Source organism: Dermacentor andersoni, chromosome 3 (genome assembly GCF_023375885.2).
Source record: "Dermacentor andersoni chromosome 3, qqDerAnde1_hic_scaffold, whole genome shotgun sequence".
Taxonomy (NCBI): Eukaryota; Metazoa; Arthropoda; class Arachnida; order Ixodida; family Ixodidae; genus Dermacentor; species Dermacentor andersoni.
This window is the reverse complement of record NC_092816.1, coordinates 163,142,865-163,170,065: the sequence shown is the minus strand read 5'-3', so window position 1 is coordinate 163,170,065 and position 27,201 is coordinate 163,142,865. Positions and strand designations below refer to the sequence as shown.

Here is a 27,201-nt window from a genome sequence, read left to right as displayed (position 1 = left end):
AAACCGGCCACTGCATCTGGGTATACATGGTAATGTTCGAGGTACCATTCTAGCCGTGCTAGAACCATCCTCTCCATTAGTTTTCGATGCAACTGGCAAGCGTAATTGGTCGGTATGATGCAATGTCTACAGGCGACTTGCCAGGCTTGAGCAGTGGAATTAGGCGACTGGTCTTTAGTTCCTGGGGAACCCTACCTGTCTGCCAGGAGTTGTTGAACAAGAGCAGGAGCACTTCCCGAGCCTCTTCGTCAAGATTACACAGGGCATGGTAGGTTATACCGTCGGCTCCTGGTGAAGAGGAACGCTTGCACAAGGCCAGTGCAGCTTCGAGTTCGTCCATGGAGAAAGGACTGTCCATGCGGGGGTCGCATGAAATCAGTGAGTGGATTTCCAGAAGTTCCTCGAATGGTATTGATGGTTCTTTCTGCTGTCTGTTGCCACCTAAGCTTGTGTAATGTAACTGTATATGCGACGCGAACTGTGGAGAACTTTCTGAGAGACCCGCAGGCACCAGCCATTACTCTGGAACCTTTGATGACTCATGCATAAATGCCGACGGGCTTCACCGACGCATCCATTTTCGACGATCGCCATTCGTGCTTGCCGCCATTGCTGTGCTTTGGGAAACCTGGTTTTGAGGGCAGAAGTTCGCCTAATAAAAGTTAGTTTCGTCATTCACAGATTGGACACTGTGTCACCATCACTACTACGTGATAGCATTGACCACGATGGAACGACGAAGTCGATGTGACGACTGCGTGACAATTTCATGATGTTACTTGAGCGGTGACACTAATAAATGTACAGCGTGACGACGACCGCATGCCCACAACTGTGTGAGGACCATGGCGCGATAATGGCGGCAGGACGATAGACGGATGACAGAGCTGAAATGACGAGATTTACAATAAAGTTTCTACTGGAGGAAGCTGGTATGGCATCTTTCTGCTTGCTGCGCTTCACTGTTATACAAAGGTGGGTTTGTCTCTTTTTGTCCTGCGCATAACAGTATAGCACTGCAAGCAAAAAGACCAAATGTGACGACGACGATGGAGTCATGATCCCGAACATATGCCTACTGGCACAAACTATTAAGAAACTTTGACCACTGAGTCACAAGGTGTGACGATGACAGCATGGCTACAGTCAGATCACGAAGCCGCGACGGCATTATGGCGGTGTCACCCCGAATGCATAACGAGTGTCGGATTACAAAGCTGAAATTACGGTGACACAACTGCCACTGCGCCATAACGACCGGGAAACCTTACCTCGTGGACCAAGCTGGTAAATAACTTGGGCCACATGAGCATAGCAGAACGCGTTACGGCGACGGCATGACGATAGTGATATACCACGAAACCAAAATGAATGCTGGTACGACCACGATGGCCTCAGGACCAGCAGCACATACCTAGCGGCTCAAGCAGGTAGAAAACTTTGTACACAGACGGACAGACGGACAGACGGACAGACGGACAGACGGACGGACGGACGGACGGACGGACGGACGGACGGACGGACGGACGGACGGACGGACGGACGGACGGACAGATAGATAGATAGATAGATAGATAGATAGATAGATAGATAGATAGATAGATAGATAGATAGATAGATAGATAGATAGATAGATGGATCAAAGCCGCTGAAGTAGGCTTAATCTCATTCGCATTAATATGGGTACATTAGCCATCTCGCAGAAGATCCCTGGCACAAAGCTCCACCAATCTCCGACACAACAGAAAAAAAGTATAGAAGTCAAAGAAATTTTATTCGCAGCCCTTGTAATCGGTTTCACCTATCCTAGTTTAGGAAAATTGCCGATTGCATGGTGGAGAAAAGTAAGAACGTTTAAAGACAAAAAAAGCGGTGGGATTGGCCGTGCCCGTCATCTGCTACTCCACAGTACCGTAAACAGGCAGGAAAACAAACGAATGGAAAGGGGGATTATGAGTTATTATTAGAAAAGTACGAGGTGATGAGTTACTGGAGCGTGATCGGATTCTTGTTCGAAATGAGCGTTTAGGTTGCGGTCACTTCCGCCTGAAGCGATTGGCCTAGGCGTGGCCTAGGCAATCGCTGAGGCGATATTGAAAGCAAACTGAACGCCTGTTTCGAACAACGATCAGCGATCGCACCCCTGCTGTCTGATCAGTGCGGTTCGTACATAGTGCCCGGCCTCCAACTGCACAAGAAGGCTCAGACTACACAGAGAATCGCATGAAAAATACCTCCCGTTATGGCACTCTACTATTCACAGCGCTCGTTTCTCTTCTTTCACCTCGGAACTTCGTGCAGAAAGCTATTGCTATATTTCGTAGTAATAATAGTTTCTTGCGTTGCGTTTTCATTGTTGATAAGTTTCCTTTTGCTCCTGCTTCTTTCCAACGCAAGCACTACAATCCAAAGAGCGGCTCCAATTCCGTTGAGAACGCCACAAATCACAAAGAGCCAGTCATAGGCACCTACTCTGTCCCTGAAGTGCCCTGCAAAAAGAAACGGAAGAGTGGTCATGTTATAAATTTTCTCGCTAAATAAATCTGATAAAATAGAAGTTTTGGATGCGTAGAAGTTGCCAACCTAAAATTGTTGATAAAACTAGAGTTACTAAACGATACAAGCATCGGCCAGAATTATCTGACTAACAACCGAGCTGTGTACAAAGGCCGCCCAAAAGGTAAGCATAGTTTAATTTTTATATCGTGCATGGACGTCAGAAATATACCCAGATAGAATAATGTATAGCCTATTTCTCAGATACCGACTATATTTTTTTCGTCGTAGTACACCACTAGGCTTTGTATGCGATTTTCCTGCTAATACGTTGGCTGTCAATCCTTCAACATTATTGATAAAACATCGTCCTGCTAAACAATACTGGCCGAGATCTACGAGATAAAGGCCATACTGCTTGGCCGTCCACTTTTCTGGCAGAATCAGTCACAGAATATGTGTGACAAGCAATTCTTAAAACTCGTGGCTTCACAAATTCTCAAGATTCCTTCTATTTCCAGACGTGACAAGCTCAGAGCAGATCCCTATACGGGCTACAGTAAAGAAAGTCGCGCACAGTCTCCCAAACGAAGGTCGTAATGACCAACCAAGTCATGGGTCTTCTATCGGTAATTTATCCGTTTCGCTTCACTTCAGCTGAATGCACAGGTCAGCTAGCACGTTGCGAAATAGACTCAAGGTTTTACCTTTATTGGTACCGTGAAGGAAGCTTTGAGGAACAAATAATTGGAATCCAAAAATTTAGGCAGGCAGACAGGACACATAGGGGCGAGCATCTTATTTTGCTTTCTTTTGCAAACTGCCGATGACGTCTGCTAATTTTCAAGTCAATGCATATGTAGAGAAATCATACCGTTACGATAAGGTAATGATGCACAGTGAAGCTTAGAAGGACGACGTGCTTTGTGAAATACAAGCGATAACATATGGTAGTTGGGAATCAAGTTCTGTTCTGTTCTAGCAGTGATCACCTTTCGATTAAACCAGTTTGCGAGCAACACAAAGCCTTTGAACAAGTAGTAGGTTGATCTGTCACAGAGTAATTGAACGCACCAAAGTTTTCTCCCAAAAGATGTGCACATCAATACCAAGGAGATCATGTAAAGGATAGCACTGCGACATGAGGTTCCTAAATTGCTGTAGTCCCGTCTATTATGCAAGTTCCATGCGGACAAATGGAACTCGTTTCTTACCAAGCATTGCGCTGCAAAGAGTATTGCGGCGCAAGAACTTATGTATGGCAAGAATGCCTTTTCAACCCTGGTGGGTTTCCCTAATGGTAACTGTAACCTGTTATTTATTTGTGTTGTTGTTGAGTTCAATTTTTGCCGCATGGCACATTTGTACTCTTCGCTCTACCTAAGCGCATTCCGCATTACAGCAAAAACAAAGTGATTGCTAAATTCATGGCGAGAGTAACACGAATAAGTCTCACCTATCAAACACGGCTTCACAAATGATAGCATCCCGGCTGACGCGACGACAATGCCGAAGGAGACTGACATCTTCTCGTGTCCGAAGTAAGACACCAGGGTCACTGGAAAAATTACCATTCCAGTGCCGATGATGAAGGCTATGACAAAGGCCACAGTGAAAATAAGTCCTTGAGAGTGTAGCAAAGGAAGAACAAGAAACGCCACCGCCTCGCCAGCTAATGTTAGCACGAGAGCCGTCTTGATATTCAGCAGGCCGCGGTCGGCTGCTGCCGGCAATGTGAATCTCCCGAAGATCTCGGAGATTGCTCCCGCCGACATCACGGTAACGGCAGTGGACAGCGCTACTCCTCGATCGCAGGCAAAGTCGACGAAAAGCGACATGTAGCACTCATATCCAAAGCAGTAAGCGTTAAAGCTGTATATTATGAGGTAAAAAGCGGGGCTTTTAAACACCGTCAATGCATGGCGTAGCTCGTTGGTTCCTTCATCGTCGATGGCTTTCGAAGGAAATTGAGCAGCGAGTTCTTTCTTGCCCGGACGAGCTTTCCTCCAAGCAGGGGTGCGGGGGAAGAGGCTAAATGCAAGCCCGTTCATGATGATGGCGCCGAAGATCAGAAGGGCACCACGTAGGCCATAGGTGGCGGTGAGGTACTCCAGAAGTTTGGGAAATACGAAAAGACCAGCGGTGACGCCAGTGAAGTTGACGCCCATCGCGAGGCCCTTGTTCTTGACGAAGTGCTCGCTGATTATTGTAGGGGCCACTATTAACACCATACCTGCTCCTATGGCTGTGACCATGGAAAGAAGAGAAGGGCAAAACGCATTAGGTGATTTCATCCCCAATAAAACACTGACTTAACGTGACATTTTGCGTGTAACGACGTGGTATGGTCTTATTTCAGGCGAACACTCTTTACCAAATGCTACAGACACCCTGACGCAGGGTGTCTCGGTGAATGATATGGGTCCCCGCGCGCTATGCTCTGATAACTGTAACAGTCCAAATTAGCATAATTAGGCTAAACGAGCTCATTTAAGTTAGCGGTAAGCTTCGTGATTGGGCTGCTTATGTGTCACTCAGATACCGCGCTACGCTCACGACAATTGCGGTACAGTAATAACAAATTAGCTTAATGCTTCACTAAACGAAAAAGAAAAGTAATTCACACCAAACCACTAAGACTTAATTGGAAGTTTTACGAGCTGCGATACACAAGCAACCGCCCGTAAAGGTTTCAGAGAGGCTGAAGGGGACAGCAATGAGGATTGATTATTAGAGGCGTTTTCTATCCAAAGTGGCAACTGATATGTGTTAAACGCTCTTACACAGGGCTCCGTAATAATTATAACAACAATGGTTCAATACCGTACTCTGTGATCTCTTGAAGAATATATGTATCTCCTCCACACCTGTAGGCAAGTGCAGTCTCAGAGGTTAAAAAGCAAAAGTAGGATTCCGCATTCAGCAGGAGAATGGCCTTTGCCCCATTGCTGGAGTCTCCGTGCCACAAAGTTGTATATTTTCTTGTGCCATCGTTACGTACAGATAAAGGTGCCTTACCGTGTATTACGCCCAGTGTAAGCGTCATGAATCCAATATTTGTTGCAAAAAAGGTGAGAATTGCGCCTGCTCCTGAAATCACCGCTCCTGCGATGATAACTGGACGAGCGTAGAATCTGTGAGCCACCGGTCCCGTAATGAAACCTGGAAGAATAATACTAAGTTCGTGTTGTGCTGACACTGCTATATATATATATACATATATATATAAGTCATACCCGAACGGATTATTACATTTATGGCAGGATTTCTTGCACAAAATATATTACAAGCGCACACAATGCGCATGCACATAAAGCACGTACCGCGGTGCAGAAAAACCACGCAGACGCTGATGCCTGGTATCACATTGCATGGTAAAACTTTATTGAAGTCCTGCAGATCGTGAGTCTTCACGAAGCGGGCCGCTCCCACGTGGGAAACTGAAGGCAGAGCCTCTCGGCCGCATCGTGGGCTGGCTCAACAGCCCAGAGTTGGTCAGCCAGAAGAGGGCTGCCGAGAACCGCCTCCTATCTAGCCGAGCTGTTAACAATGATAGAGCGCGACCGCGCACACCGCCAGAGCGTATGTTCTAACGTGACTATTTCTCCACAATCGCGGCAAGTACCATCGGTGTAAGTATCCGGATAGATTTTATGTAAGAGCGACGGATCGGGATACGTATTTGTTTGCAGTAGACGGAGCGTTATTGCTTGAGCTTTATTGAGCCGCGGATGAGGAACGAAGTAGGTTGTACGGCTCAGATAGTAGTGTTTAGTAATCTCGTTGTAGGTGGAGGGCGTGTCCCTATTCTCTGGGGAGTCGGAATCCCAAAGGTCGGGGGTAACAGAGTGGGCAAGTTCGTGCGCAGCCATGTGAGCCAACTAGTTGACGTTGAGAGGAGCACCCTTTATTTGACCCTGATGCTCGGGAAACGAATAAATGAAATGGTGCGTGATTGGCTTGCGCCCTAGAAGTCTGAGGGCCTGTTTTTAAACGGTGCCTTTTTCGAATGCTCCTGGTGTCCATAAATTATATTTTAGCCGAGCCCGCTCAGTTAGGCGGTAGCCTTATTCTGCCGATTCCACTGCTCACGCACCGTCAGCGTGCTGGGCGTGCCACCGTCGCCTTTAGTGATCGGACTATTGTTGCCCGTAGTAGTGCGCTACAGTGCCCCCCTTCTAGCGGGGAATCCGTGAGCTAGACGAATGGCGAAGCGAGGATGGTGGTGGTGGGAAACGCACGCGGCGAGTAGGGCTGACCAGGTGGGAATGCGATGTGACCGCAGAAATGGTTAATGAATCAGAGTCCAAGTAGACAGGCTTCAGACGGTCCACGAAGACCGTATCTTCGCGGCCGTTGATGAGCGATAGAAGGTTTTTAGGTTCACGCTTGAGTACATTGAACCGACCATCACACGGCGGCCGTAAGGGAGGACGCACAGCGTCATGGGCACAAAGACGTGCATGCAATTCTCAAGGCCAGGGTTGACGTATACACGCCGGGAAGAACGTCATTGTCAAGGGGCAACGACAGGTAAAGTACGCATAGCGCTGCGTAGACGGTACGCGTAGTTGGTAACGTCAGCAGGTACGGTAGAAGCGTTCCAATGACATGGTCGAACATGGTCAACTGCGAACTGAGGCATTGGTGACGGAACAAGGATTAGATGGTAATAACCCAAAGTTCCGAGTCCTACGACGAGAACTCCGGGAGCTTGAGAGTGGAGACCTCGGGCTCGCGGTCTCGTGGCGCTGGCGGCAGTGCATGATCGTGGTGCGTGATTGGCTTGCGCCCAAGAAGTCTGAGGGCCTGTTTTTAAACGGTGCCCTCTTCAAATGCTCCTGGTGCCTCAGCGAACCCGCTGAGGCACCCGGAGCCAAGAGAGAATGCGCGAAGTCCGGAGCCACCAATTTGTGGGTGAAGAAAAACCATAAAGACGCTGGTGCCTCGTGTCCAGAATTCATATTTTAGTGGAGCCCGCTCGACCAGGCTTAAGCATGATTGCGTTGATTCCACTGCTCGCGCATCATCAGCCTGCTGGGCATGTCGTCATTGTCTTTTGAGTGCGCACCATTGTGACACGTATTTGTGCGCTACACGTACATATGCCAGTATATTTCTTGTAACGGATCGCGCCGTACATGTCATAATGCATTCCGTTATGACACGATATTTGGGGCGACATTCATTATCATACCTTCTTATTTTGCCTTACACTAACGCATTACCTATGTGATTTAATTATACTTGTCGACATGCGTTCTTCATCGACGCCGCCAAATATGGCAGCGAAGATAGGTTTGCAATCACGGTCGTTGACGCGCGCGGAACACTTATCAGCGCCGCGTCAATCTACGCTAAGCACGCGAACTAGGCGGAGGAAACCGCGATAGCCTTGGCTGTTCAAGCCGCAAAAGGCCGGCGACCATCTTATCCGACTCGCGCACGGCGGTGAGGGCTTTCTCGTGCGCTCTAGTTTCTAAACAAGCAGCGGACATCGTCAACAGATCCTTTCGTATTACTACGGGAGAAGAAACTGGAGGTCATACCATAGCGTGGTTCCCGGCCCACATGAACGACGTAACTAACCAAGCAGGTTGCAACCCTAACGAGTGGGCCAACTGCCTGGCGCGTGAAGTCACGAACCGCGCCCGAGCTAATGGTCCGGCTCTCCCACAGTATTGCCCCTTCAAAGATTACCTTACCACCTTTCACGAAATTACGTCGCATTGAAGACACAGCAGGAGGAAATTCCCTCTTCCCAGCCCGAAACCGAACAGGGCTCAGGCTGTTACTTTCAGGCTTTTACAAACGAGGTCTTACCTCACCCCAAGAGCGCTTAGTTGGATAGACCCCAACTTCCCGCAGTCGTGCTCCAAGTGCGGTCACGCGTGCTGCCCCTTCGACCACATGGTCTGGCTGTGCCCGTACAACGTGGGCTCTGACTTTCAATACAAATCCAAGTGGGACGCCTTGCTGAAGGGCTCGGATTTCACAAACCAACTACAGGCCGTCCAAAGGGCCCGCGACGTCGCGGAGAGTCACCACCTCCCTGTCCCGTCGTGGGCGGAGCCACTAACTTGATTGCGGAGCCTTCGGTACCCCCCAATCAAGTTCCTCTAAACACTCTAATAAAGTTCTTGTCTCTGTCGCTGTCGACAACTATACCTGGCGCCGTCTAATCTGCCAGGAATTTTTTTTTTCCTTATTCCTGCCAATAAGAAAATTATGGAGCCAATAGCAGGTAACCTAATCTGTTCTGACAACACATTTGTCAACAAACATTACAAATGTGCGTAAACGCTGGGTTTAAGGAACCGTAATGCAAGATTGCATGATAAAGTCTCAAGCATTTGGCGGTAGTGTTTAAAATCAGCAGCCAGTAGGCGTCTGACACCATAGAGATATAATGCGTCCTTTAGAGGAAACACTGGGTGAAACAAGTGGCAACTATCAAGATGCCACCCTGTTTCTACCACTCATTTTCGCAAAACGAACAATAACTAAAAATAATGTAAAATACAGCGTTTACATACTGTGGTATAAAGTTTGTAAACAGGGATGAAGTGCCTCAGACAGGCTGGCTGAGGAAGAGTAGGTGAGTAGGTGAAGAGTAGGTAATGTTCTAAATCTCTCTTCTCATCTGGTGTCAGGGTTATGTTCCTAAGTCTGTGGTTAAAAGTTTCGAACATAACCCTGACACCAGATGAGAAGAGAGATTTAGAACATTACGGCGAAAAACAATCTAGAAAATTGGTTCAAAAACAAAGGAAAAAAGCAAATTTTAATCAAAAAACAACCTTCCAGCCAAACAGCCACCACACCCAGACAAGAGGGACCTCGAGCTTAGAAGTACCAGACAGGAAGGAAATTTCCACAGAACTAAACCGCTCCAATGTTATAGACATTTCTAAAACATTAAGTCAAAAAGAAATAGCCGTACTCAGCAAGGGCTTAAACTTTTGCCCCACGAATAACACAATAAATGAATTCGAGCTTCACAAGGACCTCTCAGAATTCTCCCGACGAATGCGTATCCGACACTTTTTTGCAGACACACCAGACACCGGGACGACACCACTTAGAGCCCAATCCACTTGGACTCCCGAACCAGAACAAGCCATAGAACTTGACATATACCTTAAAACTATCACTAAAGAAATTATAAGCCAATCCAAGACATCTAAGCGACCTAAAAACATAACTGCGTCGGAGAGTCATATCATTTCAAATCTGAGCTGCCGGAATGACATTGTTATTAAGGAAGCAGATAAGGGTGGAAGTATAGTTATTTGGCCAATAGAAAAATACAAGCACGAGGCTTACAGACAACTAAACAACCCAGAACATTACCGCAAACTAGATAATGATCCGACATTGTCCTACACAGTGACAATTACCAACAGGCTGAAATCACTTTTGGCTGATGAATTGATAACACCATCAGAATACAAATTTCTTAAACCAAGCAACAAAACTGCCGGACGTTTTTACCTCCTTCCGAAAATTCATAAAATTCCATCCGCTGAACTATACACTGCTATTATCCCAGGCCGTCCGATAGTATCAAACAACAACACCCCGACAGAGAGCATCTCCACATTCCTTAACCACTACCTTGGTGACTTGCCAAAAGCACTTCCGTCATTTGTACAAGATACGCCCCACCTGCTGAGAATTATAGAAGACATTAATACTAAAGGCACACTACCCCACAACACAATTCTCGCAACACTAGACGTCACGGCGCTGTACACCAACATTCCTATCCCTGATGGTTTATCTTCGATAAAACAAACGCTGTCTAAACACAGTGCACAACACTCTACTGAAGTCTACCTGTCTCTCCTTGAATTAGTTCTCACACATAACTACTTCGAATTTGAAGAGAGTTACTACCTACAGATACATGGTACAAGCATGGGTACGCCTTTTGCACCAAGCTACGCGAACATATTTATGGGGACTCTAGAAACAGATTTCTTATCGCGCTGCACTACCAAGCCCCACACATACCTACGATACATAGACGACATACTCATAATCTGGGGACATGGTCAAGACAGTCTAGATAAATATGTAGCCTTTCTAAATTCTGTTCACCCAACAATAAAATTCACATCAGAATCCTCAACTGAGCGCATAAACTTTCTGGACACAACAATATACATTGACAATGGTGAACTAAAGACAACGCTGTATAGGAAACCTTTCGACAAACAACAGTACCTAGAATATACCAGCCACCATCCCAGACATTGCAAACAAGGCATCTTTAAAGGCCAAGCCACACGACCACGTCGCATTTGCGTTGAAAACCAAGACTACATAGATAGACTCGATCACCTTAAAGAAACGCTATCAAACAGGAACCACCCAAACAGTGACCTTCAAACAGCTTACATCGCTGCAACCAAACTTGATCGAGCCGAGGTCCTCAAACCCCGCCCGAGGATCACAAGAACAACAACGCCTCTTCTTACTACTAAATTCTCAAACGCACTCCCAAACGTGAATAACATCCTAAGTAAATACTACCCGATTCTCACCAGCAACCAGAAACTTAAGAAGATTTTTCCCGACCCTCCCAGAGTGGCCTACAGACGCAACACTAATTTTAAAGATGTCCTTGTGCACGCCAAACTACAGAAAAAGAAGAAGTTGGGAACCAATCCCTGTGGCCGCCCCAGGTGCTCTACATGCAAACACATTCAATCTACTACTACAGTAAAAAGTACAGCGTCGAATTACACACACAAGGTAACTTCGGCTTTCACCTGCACATCAAGCAACGTAGTCTACTGTCTAGAATGCGCTGCTTGTAGCAAACAATACATAGGTGAGACTGGACAACAAATTAATACAAGACTCAATGGTCACCGCGCGGACACAAAACACAATTTACCCAAAGCAGTAGCCAGCCACTTTAATGAACATGGACATGTGTTTGACAAAGCAAGGCTCTATATACTACAAACAAATTTCCGTTCCCCTCGCGAAAGGAAGTATACGGAATCATACCTCATACACAAGTTTAATTGCCTACACCCGACAGGAATTAATTTGGCACGCGGCAACTTAGAATCTTTAAAAGCTGTAACTTAAATCTGAAACTCTCATATCATCAACCAATACACAAAACACATTAGGCCACCAGCCAACTTTAATTCTTAACCTCACCTACTCTTCCATTTCGAAAAAATTTTTTTCCTGCCTACTACTCAATTTAATGTACTCTTTCAGGTTTTTACGTCTATACCAACTGTACGATCCCATTCTTCCATGTACACTTGCCCCCTTCTGCGCGCGTCACCCTCCTGTTTGTTATACCGGTTTCGGCCCCCTCCCCCTCTCCCTTCCCTCCCCCCCCCTTTTTTTTTAAATCTTTTTTTTTTTCTTGAAATCCCCTCGACAACACATTCCGAAGTCAATATGCCTTTTTCGGCGCCTCAACCCAGAGTATCGCCATCTCTGGAGGCCGCCGTAACGACACCTACGTTAAGCGCGTGGGGCAGTGCCCCTTGAAAGACCATGCCGCTGCCTTTCAGTCACCCTTTCAGACTCCTCGTCGCCACCTTAACTATTTCAAAATTACTCGACGTATTACTACTATGCTACTCAAGTCACTTTCAACTCATGTTTTTTTTTGGCTGGGGTTTGTCCTTTCCCTTTTTTTTTTTTTTTGTCATTTGTGTTACTCGCGCGCTGACCGCTTGACCGGCCGTTTTAATGCCTCAAAAACATGCCGCCAACGACTCCCCCTGAATACCTCCTAAACTTTCGCATCCCCAACACGCTCCCAAGCCCCCGTATGTCTGAAAGATTTCACTTTTCTCTGTCTATTTCTTTCACTCCCCCTTCTTTGTCTGTCTTGGTGCCGCCCTGGTTTTCCCCACCCCCACCCCCTTTTTTTTTTTCTCCCCTTTTTTTCTGCATCTATTTCTTTTCTTTTCTCCCGCGTGCCCACTCTCACGCTCCTGTCCCCTCGTCTTGAGAATGAAGCTCACAGACGTCGGACGACAGCGCTTGTTTCCTCTTGTAATCTCTCTCTTTAAAACCAGCCGCCAGCGACAACACCCGCACGTGACGTCACTGCACTAACCCTTTAAAACTAACACGCCGAGGATGACGAGGCCGCCTTTGACGAAGATAGGTCCTCCTATCGAAACGTTGGCCAGCCTGTCTGAGGCACTTCATCCCTGTTTACAAACTTTATACCACAGTGTGCTATTCCATCTGTCAGCCCCTTCTTGTTTTTAGCGTTTACATACGTACGTATGTGCAGTCTGTAAAGTCTATTCCGTACATTTTTAAGAAAATTCGATGACTATCACTAAATTGTGATGTGAAACTTACTCCACGTGAAAGCATAAATTCGCAGGCGCCTGAACTCGGTGGCGCAATTCCATAATGAGGTTCACGATTGCGTTTATTACGGCTCTCGTATGAATTGTATCTTGTCGCCAGCGCCTGCGCACCTGCTCAGAGGAGCAACATGGCGGCTCCCTTGTAGTTATTAATATCATAGCATGGGCGCTATAGGGAGGTTTTCCATTAGAGTTGGTTATATTATTCCTGTCTGGCGCTGCGGAAGTTGTGTTCTTACAAAACGTTATTTGCATTTATTTAGGCAGTACCTATTTAAACGTTTTAGTGAATAATTCTGTAGCAGCATCAGCATTGTCTTCATCTCTCCGTACACCGTTAGGGAAAAAAATGGAACTATTGCTGAAGAATAAGGGAAAGCGTTCGACCTGTTTTCTTTTTCTTATTTTTTTTTTCGATGCGCTTCGATTTAGATTCGAACTACATGCAATAGTACCTATGTTACTATGTGAGTGGTCCTCTATCTTATATATATAAGCGGGTCCCACATGCCTACCTAGTAGCAAGTCATTCCCGTGCACAAGTCTGGCATATTAAAAAGATTACGGCACAACTCATCTCTCGGGCTCTCCAGAAGACCCGCGCGGCGGCGGAGAGCTTCGGGGCTCCGTGTAATGATAATTCTGATATTTCTGTGGCTCCCGCTATATATATATATATATATATATATATATATATATATATATATAGCCAACAAACACTGACACCAAGGACAACATAGGGGAAATTACTTGTGCCTAATAAATGCAATAAAGAAACCATAAATTAATGGAAATGAAAGTGGATGAAGAAACAACTTGCCGCAGGTAGGAACCGAACCCACAACCTTCGGACTTCGCGTGCGATGCTCTGCCAATTGAGCTACCGCGGCGCTGTTTCCCCATCCACTTTCTTGGGTATTTATGTGTCATAGTAGAACCCTGGGAGTGTTAGGCAGCGCCACCACTAACAGACCTTGGCGGCGCGCGTGGAACGTCCTTTTTGCCGCAGGCGTCACGAGAACGTGAGAACGCGCCTCGGTAGTTCATTTGGTAGAGCATCGCACACGAAATGCGAAGGTTGTGGGTTCTGTTCCCACCTGCGGCAAGTTGTTTTTCCATCCACTTTCATTTCCATTAATTTATCATTTGTTTATTTCATTTATTAAGCAAAGTAATTTCCCCTATGTTGTCCTTGGTGTCAGTGTTTGTTGGCTTTTTATGATATGACAAATAAAAATCGGGCCCCTCGGTTAACCCCCTTTCTTCTCGTTTATATATATATATATGTACATACAGGACTGCGTGCTGACGTTTCGGCCGGTCCTCCGGTCGAAACGTCCGTGAAAGCAAATGCAATAGGAGGTGGAATGAACGTTTATTGTAAGAAACATTGAGAAAGTGTTCTTTCTTCGCCCTAGGTAGGCGGCTCTCTCAGTCCAGAAAGCCGTTGGCTAATTTATTTATTTTATTTAGCAATACTGTAAGCCATTTACAGGCTCATACAGGAGTGGGTCACAATCAAAACAACGAAACATTATTGGTCAAAACAGAAGAAAGTAATGAAACACGCCAATTATTACAATTCAAAGATATAACACGCAAACAAAACGACAGACCAAAGCAATTAGTACTAGGCATATAATACAGGGAAGTGGTAAGAGCTACGAACAATTCAGATGTGGTGGGAAACGGCCAAAACACAGTTGCGCAACGCAACGTTGTAGCAAAGCAGTACATAATCGGAAACAGACCTAATCATAAAAAAGTGCACGTATCTTGGTTGCAAATACTTCGATGGAGTCAACATGTGCAATTGGTTCCGGCAGGCGGTTCCAGGCTTCAATTGCAGATGGAAAAAATGAATATTTAAATGTGTTGCAACGCGCAGAAAACTGTCTGATGCACTTACGGTGATTTCCTCTTTCCGAATGTTGGAAGGGTGGCCTAATGTACTTTGTTTTATCAATATTTATGTGTCCGTGATAAAGAAGGAAAAGAAACTTCAAGGCAGCGATACGCCGTCCTGATATTAGAGTCGGGATATGTGCTTGTTCACGTAAAGCAGTGACGCTGTCGTACGGAGAGTATCTGGAATAAATGAAACGGAGTGCCATGCGCTGTATTCTATCAAGTTTATCAATGAGGTAAGACTGCTGCGGGGACCATACAATGCTGGCATACTCAAGTATTGGCTGAACGAGGGTTTTATACGCAGTTAATTTGACATTGGATGGTGCTGTTGCCAATTTCCGACGTAAGAAATTGAGCTGCTTAAATGCCTTTGCACATGTGATGTCAATATGAGTGTCCCATTTGAGCGAGCTCGAGACTGTCACACCCAAATATTTTACAGTATCTGATCTTAATATAGCCGTGCCTCTTATGTTGTAAGTGAACATGTTAGGTACCTTTTTATGTGCAAAAGTGATGCATGCTGTTTTACTGATGTTGAACTTCATTCCCCACCTATCACACCAGTTGGCAATGCTGTTTAGTGAGGTGTTTAGCTTAATTTGATCATCCACAGACCGAACAGTTGTGTAGACAACACAATCATCTGCAAAAAGGCGTACGGTTACGTTAGGCTCAACACATGATGGGATGTCGTTGACATACACAAGAAAGAGCAATGGCCCCAGCACGGACCCCTGTGGCACACCGGAAAAGACTTCAAGGCTCTCTGACTCATTATTGTTTACTGATACATATTGTGATCTGTGTGCGAGGTAAGATGCTATCCATGCAACAGTGTTAGATGCAATTCCAATAAGTTTAAGTTTTTCGATCAGTTCACAGTGAGGCACGCGATCGAAGGCTTTCGAGAAATCGACGAATATGGCGTCTCCTTGTAATCCGGAATTAATTATCTCTGCAAAGTCATGCGAAATTTCCAATAGCTGTGTCACTGTAGAAAGGCCCTTCCTGAAGCCATGCTGTTTAGGGTATATCAGGTTATTGTTTTCTAACTAACTAATAATGGGTTTGTTAATAATGTGATCCATTAATTTGCAACAACAGCTTGTTAAAGAAATTGGTCGGTATGTGTCTATGTGCAACCTATTTCCACCTTTGTGAATTGGGATTACTTTTGCGACGAGCCAGTCTGAAGGTAATGCAGCTGCTTGAAGAGACGCCGTAAAAATCCTGTGTAAGAACGGAGCCAGTTGGGCAGCAAATCTTTTTAGAAACGTATTGGAAATATTATCGGGGCCGGGCGTTTTCTTTGTGTCAATGTTCAAGAGCAGGTTCAGTATGCCTGGCTCAGCTATAACTACGTCAGGCATGGCTGAATCAGATGCAAACGAAACATCACTTGGACGGGGAGAGCGTGTGAACACGGATTGAAAATGGGCATTAAAAGCGTTAGCAATGGTGTGTGCATCATGGGTAGGAACACCAGCGATTTCAATTTGTACTATTGGGTTTTCAGGTTTTGACAGATAGCGCCAGAATTTGTGCGGCTGACTGTGCATGAAGTTCGTCAGAGTATTCGAGAAAAAGTTATCTCTCGCCTTTTTTAATTCAAACTTCAACGCAGCCGAAAGATGCGCGATTTCCACTGGGTTAATGCCGCAGCCTGGGCCCGGTCCACCAGACTTCGCTGACCTTCCAGGCTCTGTGCCTTTAACATTGCCTCCCACGTTTCTTCGATCGCTTGTAGCGGTTCGGAGGCGTCATCCTGACTGTTTTTCTCGCGGTGTGGGCACACCAACACCATGTGTAGGAGCGTGTCTGGTACATCACAATACCGGCATCGGTATGAGAATTTGGTGGGGTGCATTCGGGGCATGATAATTCCATGTACATACGTATTTGTTTGTAGTCTGCGGAAGGCGGTGGCTTCTTCCTTGCTTAATTTTGGATGTGGTAGAGGATATTGTCTTCTTTCCAGTCTGTAATGTTGCAATATTACGGCGTAGTTGATGGGAATGTTCTCCACCCTCGTCGCTTTCCGGAGACCGTGCGGCAGGAAATCCCGGCTGCTATGCTCTCGGGCGACAGCATGTGCTGCATGTGCTGCAGCATGTGCTGCAGCATGTGCTGTGGCCTGGGGTCCATGCGACGTAGGTTTCGGGTAGTGTTTGGCGTCTTGTTATTTCTTTCAGAATCTTCACTGCTACTGCAGAAATTCGGCCTTTTCGTAGGTTTCTACATGCCGTTTGCGAGTCGCTCAAGATGATTGCTGTGTCTCTGCATGTGGCGATGTCGAGGATGATGGCCACTTCCTCCGCCGTTTCTGGATTTCTGGCCGGTATGGTGGCAGCGATTAGCTCCTTCGCTTGGTTGTCTGTCACGGTAATTGCGTATGCTCTTCTACCTGGGTATTTGTCCGCATCTGTATATCTTGTGCTGGGGTTCTTTGAGTATTTCTTGCTAAGCGCTCTAACACTTGCTTGTCTTCTGTCTTTGTGGTATGTTGCATGCATGTTGCGAGGTATTGGAGCAACTGAGATAGAGTCACGAAGAAGTGGCGGCAGTTGGGCTTTCGCGTCTGAGTCTGCTATGAAGTTTTCGCTGTACGCGAGTTTGCGAAGTACTGCTCTGCCTGTTTGAGTCAGCTTAAGGCGTTCCAGCTGGCTGGCTCTGTGCGCTTTGCTCATTTCTTCCCAGGTGTTACGGAGGCCAAGTTTGAGGAGTGTCGTGGTTGAGGTCGTACTGGGCAGCCCTGGGGCGCTCTTGATTGCTTTTCTGATGATGATGTTGAGTTTTTCAGTTTCAGCTTTCTTGAGGAGTAGATACGGGGTGCCATATGTCATCCGGCTTATAAGGAGTGCATGGATTAATTGGACAGTTTCTTGCACTTTAAGTCCTCTTCTTTGGGTGGTTATACACCGAATGAGATGGGTTACTTGTGTTAGGGTCTTCTGAAGCTTCCGCAGTGTAGCTGCGCCAGAACCATCTTTATGTATTGTGAGGCCAAGGACGCGGGGGGAGCCAACTTGAGGGATATCGATTCCATTGATATGTGTATGCGTTAAGAGACAAAGCCGGCAATATCATTACTAATATGGATGAGATCGTAAAGGGGCTGAGGAGTTCTATAGAGATTTATATAGTACTAGTGGCACCCACGACGATAATGGAAGAGAGAATAGTCTAGAGGAATTTGAAATCCCAAAAGTAACGCCGCAAGAAGTAAAGAAAGCCTTGGGAGCTATGCAAACGGGGAAGGCAGCTGGGGAGGATCAGGTAACAGCAGATTTGTTGAAGGATGGTGGGCAGATTGTCCTAGAAAAACTGGCCACCCTGTATAGGCAATGCCTCATGACTTCGAGCGTACCGGAATTTTGGAAAAACGCTAACATAATCCTAATTCATAAGAAAGGGGACGCCAAAGACTTGAAAAACTATAGACGGATCAGCTTACTGTCCGTTGCCTACAAAGAATTTACTAAGGTAATTGCAAATAGAATCAGGAACACCTCAGACTTCCGTCAACCGAATGACCAGGCAGGATTCCGTAAAGGCTACTCCACAATAGACCATATTCACACAATCAAGTGATAGAGAAATGTGCGGAATGTAACCAGCCCTTATATATAGCTTTCATTGATTACGAGAAAGCGTTTGATTCAGTCGAAACCTCAGCAGTCATGGAGGCATTGCGGAATCAGGGTGTAGACGAGCCGTATGTAAAAATACTGAAAGATATCTATAGTGGGTCCACAGCCACCGTAGTCCTCATAAAGAAAGCAAGAAAATCCCAATAAAGAAAGGCGTATGGCAGGGAGATACGATCTCTCTAATGCTATTCACAGCGTGTTTACAGGAGGTATTCAGAGACCTTGATTGGGAAGAATTGGGGATAAGAGTTTATGGAGAATATCTTACTAACTTGCTATTCGCTGATGATATTGCCTTGCTTAGTAACTCAGGGGACCAACTGCAATGCATGCTCACGGACCTGGAGAGGCAAAGCCGAAGGGTGGGTCTAAAAATTAATCTGCAGAAAACTAAAGTAATGTTTAACAGTCTCGGAAGAGAACAGCAGTTTACGATCGGTAGCGAGGCACTGGAAGTGGTAAGGGAATACGTCTACTTAGGACGGGTAGTGACTGCGGATTCGGATCATGAGACTGAAATAATCAGAAGAATGAGAATGGGCTGGGGTGCCTTTGGCAGGCATTCACAGATCATGAACAGCAGGTTGCCATTATCCCTCAAGAGAAAAGTATATAACAGCTATGTCTTACCAGTACTCCCGTACGGGGCAGAAACCTGGAGGCTTACGAAAAAGGTTCTACTGAAATTGAGAACGACGCAACAAACTATGGAAAGCAGAATGATAGGTGTAACGTTAAGGGATAAGGAAAAAGCAGATTGGGTGAGGGAACAAACGCGAGTTAATGATAGCTTAGTTGAAAGCAAGAAAAAGAAATGGGCATGGGCAGGACATGTAATAAGGAGGGAAGATAACCGATGGTCATTAAGGGTTACGGATTGGATTCCAAGGGAAGGGAAGCGTAGCAGAGGGCGGCAGAAAGTTAGGTGGGCGGATGAGATTAAGTTTGCAGGGACAACATGACCACAATTAGTACATGACCGGGGCAGTTGGAGAAGTATGGGAGAGGCCTATGCCATGCAGTGGGCGTAACCAGTCTGCTGCTGCTTCTGCTGCTGCTGCTGCTGATGATGATGATGATGATGATTCCATTGAGGCTGACGTTGGGATCTGGAGCGACGTAGGCAGGTGGTCTTCCCCGGGTCCTTGCCTTGAGTATAAGTAGCTCTGATTTTTCGGGGGCGCACTGGAGATCGCATTTTGAGAGGTACTGTTCTATTTAATCGATTGCCTCTTGGAGGGCAGTTTGCTGTTGGCCGGTTGTGGACGCTTTTGTCCGTAACATTATATCGTCGGCGTATATTGCATGGCTTAAATCTTCGATGCCATTGAGTTGTTGTGGGAGCTTAATCATGGCGAGATTGAACAGAAAAGGTGAAATGACTGACCCTTGTGGAGTTCCTTTGTTGGGCATTTCGTACTTGTCGCTTCGGATGTTGCCGATACCCACCGTAGCCGTGCGATCTTTGAGAAAGTCGTGTGCTTATTGGTAGGTCCGGATTCCGCAGTTTGTGTCTTGGAGACTTTGGAGGATTGCTTCATGCTTCGCATTAGCGAAGGCTCTTTTTACATCTATTGTTAAAATGGAGAACTTTTTGTGGCGTTCTAGATGGTCCAAGAGGTCTTCCTTGAGCTGTAGTAGTATATCTTGTGCTGAGAGGAGCTGTCGGAAGCCAAACATTGTGTCGGGCATGAGTCCTGAGTCTTCAAGGTATGTGGTGAGGAGATCGTGAACCATGTGTTCGAGAAGGTTTCCAGCGCAGGAAGTAAGGGAGATGGGCCGTAGGTTGCTGATTTGTAGCGGCTTGTTGTGTTTTGGGATCATAATGACTTCTGCGTGCTTCCATTCTGCCAGGAGCACACCTTTTTCCCAACAGTTATCCTGTAGTCGAGGAGCCCATTTAGGGCCTGGTCTGGGAGGTTTCGTAAGATCCTGCGTTAAGGGTAAATTTGGCAAGGGTGGCATGGAGTTCAGGAAACGTGAAAGGGCTGTCGAGGGTGAGATTCGGTTCGCCTTTGTTCTGTCGGGGATCGGTGACCTTCGGGGCATTGTCTCCGACAAGTTTACGCTTGATTTCCTCCAGAATTTGTTTCTCAGTTCCTGAATGGAAGTTAATGATTTCCTCGAGGTCATATTTTTGCTGGGTTTTGATTCTGGTGGTAGCTATATGGGCTCTCAGTATATGCCAGGTCTTCTTCGTGCTGAGTGTGCCTTGAAGTTGGTCGCACAGCTTATGTCAGTTCTGCTTCCTGAGTTGATCTCCGTATTCTTCTGCTTGCTTTGTTATTTGAGCAATCCGCCTCTGTAGTTTGCGCTTAAGTTTCATCTTTTTCCACCGCCTCAGCAGTCCTCTTCTAGCAACCCAAAAATGTAGGAGGGGATAGTCTACAGCCGGCGTGTCCATCATGAGTTGGATGACTTTAATGTGCTTCTCCGCCGTCTTGACCACTTCGGTGAGCCACTCTTCAATATTTTCGATGTTTTCTTCTATGTCATGCTCTCGGAAGGCCTTCCAATCCGTCAGCCTTGCCGTTCCGGTTCTGCTCGGCTTCTCATTGTGCAGGATTTCAAGCTGAAGGTTGTGGTGGTCGCTGCCGAGATTTTCTACCAGTCGGGTCCATTCCACCTTGTATTGTAAAGGTGGGGTCGGGATTTGTATTCCTGGACACGCTGTTGCCTATTCGAGTCGTTAGTTTGGGATCATTCCAGAGGGTGAGGTGATTCTGTTGCGGCGAATCGTGCACGCGCGCTCCTTCCTTCATCGTGTGCTGGTAACCCCATGCTGTGGGGGGGAGGGGGGGGGGGGCATTAAAATCCGCCATTATTGCGAGCTTACGGCCTTTAGAGACTCTTCTGGCTTGCATGATGAAACTTACAGAGTCGGATAACGGACCCCTGGGTGGGCTATATAAGCTTAATACATATAGTCTTTGGTGTGTCTCCTTCTCAAGTAGCACTTCCACTAGGGTGTGTTCCACGGTTGTTCCCTTAATTGTGTGATCTTGCGTGGTTAGATTTTTCTTCGTCAGGATGGCTGTTCTCTGAGATCCGGTGTGTGTATGATATCCCTGTATGCGCAGATTGGCGTGATAAGCTTCTTGGTTAGCGATGATATCTGGTTGTCCCAGTTTGGTCAGTTCTTGGAGGTTTGTTCTTTTGGTTCGGATAGAGCGACAGTTCCATTGCCACAGCTTCATTGGGAGTTGTGGTAATCTCTTCTTGGTATTACTCGCCATCTTGTTCGATATTGTTCTCTCCTTCCTGGGCCATGGATTCCAGTCTGGCTGCATTGTGGAGATCTTTACGTGCTTTCTTGCGAGCCGTGTCGGTATTGTTGAGTAGCTTTTCTACTGTGGCTTTCGTTACGTGGTTCTGCTTGGCATAGGACATGAAGTTGCTGAGGTCTCGGAGGGTAAGATGGATAGCGGCCAGCTGAGCGGTGATGTGTTGCTGGAGCTGTTGTGTTATCTCCTTTGCAAGAGTGGTATCTGTATCTCCTGTATCTGCTTCCGCACCTCCATTGTTACCATTTCCTTGATTCTTTCTTCCGTAAGGGTCGATGGGATGTTTGGCATTCCTTGAGGGTTCGAGGCTTGATTGGTGGTGTTTTGTTCTTTGCACCTTTGTATGAGCTTGACAATGAGGGCGTACTGATTTTGGAGTTGTGCTCGCAGGTTTCGTTCAGTTTCCGTGGGTTCTTGTGCTCGTGTGCTTACTCCTGCAGCGTCTGCATACGTGACCCGCTTTTGTGGGTTGCGTGTACGGGATCCAGATCGTGATCTTGACCGGGGTCCATCGTTTGCTTGACCACTTGTTCATTTGGAGTCACTTCTGGATCTGCGTGGACTGTTTAGTGAGGTACTGCTTTATACGGATAGAGCCGGGAAGTGTGAGTCTGAATTTGAGTTCCATCTGCGTTGCTGCTCTTGGATCTTGTTTTCCCATTGCAGTCTGACCTTGTACGGTGGTGGATTTCGTTTCAGTATATGTCGGCACCCCTTCACTGCTGTCTCATGGGGTTGTTGACAGATTTTACAACTGGGTTGGCAGTCATGTTCTTTCGGTTGGTCTTCCGTACCGAACATGTAGCAGAAGTTGATAAGGGGTTTCGGGCAGATATCATGCCGGTGCCCTAGTTTTCCGCAGGTTCTGCAGTATTGCACGGATTTCCTGGATGGTTTGCAGCGGTAGTCACAGCATTTATATATGATGTTGTATGGAACACGCGCTCCGTCGACGTAGATGAGTGCTGTTCACGATCTTCCCAGCATGCGTGCTGCGAGAACCGTGTATCTTGCGGATACTCGTAGCCCATCTAGTAGTTCTTCTTCACTCGTGCCTGGCGGGATGTTGTAGATTACGCCTTTGTTGATGTCCTCTGGTGTCCTGACATGTGCTTTAACTTCGTAAATGGGCCCTCCAAGTTGGATGCTGGTGATCTTGAGGAGCATGTCGTACGCTAGGTCTTTGTTTGGTGTACTTGCGATTATTATATTCTCGGCATGTTACACTTGAATCTGGATGTTGTCATAGAAGTCTTTTTGGGACAACTTGCTAGCTGGGCCGATGGCATGGGTCACTGCCACCAATGTCCATTTGTAGAGTTGTAATCCCTCCTTAGGTCTGTAGATTATCTTCGTGTCGTCCACTGGCAAAGGCGGAAGTCTCGGTTTTCTATACACTGGCATGTTTCCGCAATAGATATTGTTGCTTCGGCTTGCTGCGTTCGTAGTTGGTCTGCTTCCTCGGCTGCAGGTTTTGTATGCACCTGAGTCTTCTTGCCTTTCGTTTCGCATGTGTGCCATTTATCCTGTATGGTTAACGCCCTTCCGCTGCTCTCGTCATTCGTCCACTTCGCCTCCACTTGTTGCTGCTCTTGTATCGTCTCCACCGGCATTTCAATGCTGTTGTTTTCTTGGTTCAGTTTTCGTGCACTTCTTGCTGCGTCGGATGCGTCAGTCATTCGTACTCAGGGGCAGCGCGGAGTCGCGCTCGAAGAGAGCGAGCAGCGGCTCACGAGCGCTCACGAGCCACGGTATACGCTCCGCGGGTCACGGGTCACGCGCGTTCGGCTGGCCGCTTAGCCTTGTAGGGTTAGCTCTGCCAGCGTGGCGTGAAACCTTCAAGCACCAAAAAATGCAGGAGCCCACGCAAAGTGCGTCGGCACTGCTTAGCCCCCTAGCGTGCTTTTTCCAAATGCCATAACTTTCGTCCTTTCTTAGTTAGAAATATATATATATATATATATATATATATATATATATATATATATATATATATATATATATATATATATATATATATATATAGACAAGTCATCAGCATGACAGTATGACGCTGCCGGAGTGTCGATTGAATGAAGAAAGAATGATGGCAATTGCACGACAAAGGTGGTTTAACGATGACGGTATGACGAAGCTAGCATGACGACGACAATATGATGACGACGCAATGACAACGATGGCATGACATTGATATGAGGACAATGGGATAACAACGAAACTACGACGTTGGCTTGACGAAGATCACGTGACAACGACGGTATGAAGAGAGTCGGATAATTAAACTGATGTGCCGGCAATAGCATGACCACGACCGCATCACGATGACGATCTGGCAACAGATATATAATAGCGACTGTCTGAGGATGAAGACATCACAAGACTGACATAATCACTATTTAATGGCGATAGTATGAGTACGTTGAAAGAAAAACGAAAACTTGACTTCGATGATAAAACAAAGGTGGTATGATGACGACGACATGACAACAATGGGATGACTCTGCTGAAGTGATGAGAATCGTAAAACGACAGCGTGAGGTGAAACCATAGCGACGACCGTGACGTGATAATTTCATAACAAGCGACGGATACGAATGACGATGATGCAACGACCACGGCGGCATCACGACGACCACAAGCCCCCACCTAGTGGCCAAAGGTATTAGACAAATGGTTGCCCGCTCACGTAGGGTCGGTCGAGGGTGCTCCCCCGAACCTCAATGAGTTTGTTCACGAGGCTGCGAACGACTTCACCGACCACGCTTTCTCTTTAAGGAGTGCCGACTCCCCTCCTCCCTACGGCCACAGGGATGCTGCCGCTACTCACAACGAGTTGAAGAAATTCACCACGTCTAAAAGGGTCTTTCCATCCCCTCACCCCAAGTTGAATAGGGCACAAGCCGTTTCTGTTAGACTTCTACAGACCGGCACATATCCGTGTCTGGCTGTTCTACACGAAGTTTACCCCGACGTATGTCGTGACGACGCCTGCCGTCCTGCGGGCAGGACTGCACTCTAGCACACATTCTCGGAGTGCAGATCGGGTTACCGCAAGTTCAGCGACATCCTGCAGTCCTGCTCCACCAAGCCCAAGCTGACTACGTCTTACCATTCACAGACTAATTGTCTCACTGAGCGTCTGAATCGCACCCTAACAGACGTGCTTGCAAAGTACGTCTCGTCCGACCATACTGATTGGGACCATGCCCTAGCTTATGTAACTTTTGCATATAATTATTCGCGTCACGAAACTATTGGCTATTCCCCATTCATTAATGTTCGGCCGAGAACCCACATTGCCACTGGACGCATCCCTTCCATCCGCCGCAGCAGAGACCAGCGAGTATGCGCTTGACGCCATCACCAGGGCAGCCCAAGCTCGCGAAATTGCCCGCGCTCGCCTCCAGACCTCTCAAGAGAAGCTACGGCGCTTGTACGATCGCCAACACAGAGACGTCCACTTTTCGTCTGGATCTCTGGTACTCTTGTGGTTCCCGACTCGTCACGTTGGCCTGTGAGAAAAACTGCCCCGGTACACAGGCCCATATCGAGTGCTGCGGGCCGTGACTCCAGTTACCTACGAAATCGCCCTAGTGAGCACCAGCGCCTCATCTGCCCCAAATTTCAGTGACGTTGTGCATATCGCACGCCTCAAGCCATATTGCTCCCCTGTTATCATATTGCTCTTCTGTTAGGACCATATTTTGCCCCTGCCATCCCTTTTCCGCGCGTTTACATCTTCACAGTTTCAAGCTTTCAATGTTTTCTTCAACTCGTGCTCACCCGCCGTGGTTGCTCAGTGGCTATGGTGTTGGGCTGCTGAGCACGAGGTCACGTGATCGAATCCTGGCCACGATGGTAGCATTCCGGTGGGGGCGAAATGCGAAAAGACCCCTGTACTTAGATCTAAGTGCACGTTAACGAAACCCAGGTGGTTGAAATTGCCGTAGTCCTCCAATACGGCAATTTCATAATCTCATAATCATAATCTGAAAGCGGTTTTGGCACATAAAACCCTATAATTTAATTCTCTAACTCGGGCTTTCCTTTCCCTGTTCCTATTCTTTCTGTAAGTAATAAGCCAGGAACAGCCACCCTTTCACCATATCTGCTTTTGTTTCTCAATTTTATGTTTCCAATATTTGAAACACGTTCTAACTTGTAAAGAAAACTGAGCTCGTTTTATTATGTCTGCAGGTTCGTAATGCTTAACCTATCCATACATTTCCAAGCACGCGGGCTGCAGAAGCGACTTGACTGCACACCGCTTACAGGTGAAAACCATGTGATGTTGTAAACGGCAAGTAAATACATCCTATAAATATATTTGTGAAGTGTTTTGTATCACACTGTCACACCTTACGGTAAGGTTTAATATTATGGGAAAAGCGCGGCTTCTTGTTCCCTCCTTTTCATAGATCAAACGTAAACCTCTTCCAGTAAACAAAACGCCGACGTGTGGCACTTTTTTGCACGGAGTCGCATACGCTAGTTTGCAGTGTCCAAAATGTACGGGTGCTTATAAGAAGTCAGTGCCTTTTTAAACTGCTGGTACTCAATCACACAGTAGTAAAAACGGCTGTTCTCACCTGCCAGGAAAGCTACTGCGCCCATCGCCATTATCGGCCAAGAGCCTTCGGTCCTGTTCACCTGGAATGTCTCCATTGTGGCGACAAATAGGAATCCCGCCGAACGCCGCCCGGCCATGGCAAAGAAGGAGGCGAAAGCGCAGGCACCTATATGAAATACAATATAAATAATTTCAGAGACCTTGAAATACTTCAGTTTTAGGACACCCTATTTTACAAACGTTATTTGCCCAACCTTGCTATAGTTCAGAAAATGTCAACTACGTGTCATGCAAAGCCACTAGAAAAGGCCAGCGACAATGGTAGTCGACACCCACAAGGTGAAGTACTTCAGCGTTTTGTTGTGCCCACCGGGTTCGACGAGATTTGCATGGCGCGCGCTGCTTTGCCAGGACGATTGTCCCCAAAAGAAATTTGAGTATCGTGCCCCTGGACGCCTGTGCCCATTGGGATAACGTGTGAGCAACCGGCGGCCACGTCGTTTCAACCCATCAGCTCCCGCAGCCGAGGTGAACATGGAATAGCGAGGGCTGGCCACTAGCGCAACTACTAGATGCAAGTAGTGGGCTTGCCGTGAAAACGGAACTTCTCTGACCGCTGGGGTGTTCGTGTAGAAACCTCTACCAAGTGCCTCAGTGAGCTGCGCGAGATGGTCTCCAAGACACGACACGACTATATGCTCGACCAGACCAATGTTTGCCTGATGGCACGGCGGCCATTTTTCACCGCTTTTGCCTGCCTTCTTCAAACCGCTGCCATATTTTCGCCATGGAACCCGCCGTGGTTGCTCAGTGGCTACGGTGTTGGGCTGCTGAGCACGAGGTTGCGGGATCGAATCCTGGCCACGGCGGCCTCATTTCGATGGGGGCGAAATGCGAAAACACCCATGTACTTAGATTTA

At 46.9% G+C, this 27,201-nt stretch overlaps 1 protein-coding gene across 1 annotated transcript; it reads right to left on the bottom strand.

Annotated features, from left to right (window-relative positions):
• Positions 1-1,755: 1,755 nt before the first annotated feature.
• On the bottom strand, positions 1,756-26,418 carry LOC126524522 (monocarboxylate transporter 14-like). Its single transcript, XM_050172821.3, has 4 exons — positions 26,301-26,418; positions 5,515-5,658; positions 3,953-4,741; positions 1,756-2,489 (listed from the first exon to the last, which is right to left on the bottom strand). Exons 1-4 carry the CDS (start codon positions 26,416-26,418, stop codon positions 2,281-2,283), a joined length of 1,260 nt encoding a protein of 419 aa, XP_050028778.3. The 3' UTR covers positions 1,756-2,280.
• Between the last annotated feature and the right edge of the window lie 783 nt (positions 26,419-27,201).

Excerpts from the sequence above, each read along its gene's own strand:
- LOC126524522 (XM_050172821.3), bottom strand. The coding sequence starts at position 26,418 with ATGGCCGGGCGGCGTTCGGCGGGATTCCTATTTGTCGCCACAATGGAG. Across the intron at positions 5,659-26,300 it reads CGCAGTAGCTTTCCTGGCAG|GTTTCATTACGGGACCGGTG; the intron begins GTGAGAACAGCC and ends TTATTCTTCCAG. Across the intron at positions 4,742-5,514 it reads TACACTGGGCGTAATACACG|CCATAGGAGCAGGTATGGTG; the intron begins GTAAGGCACCTT and ends CCATGGTCACAG.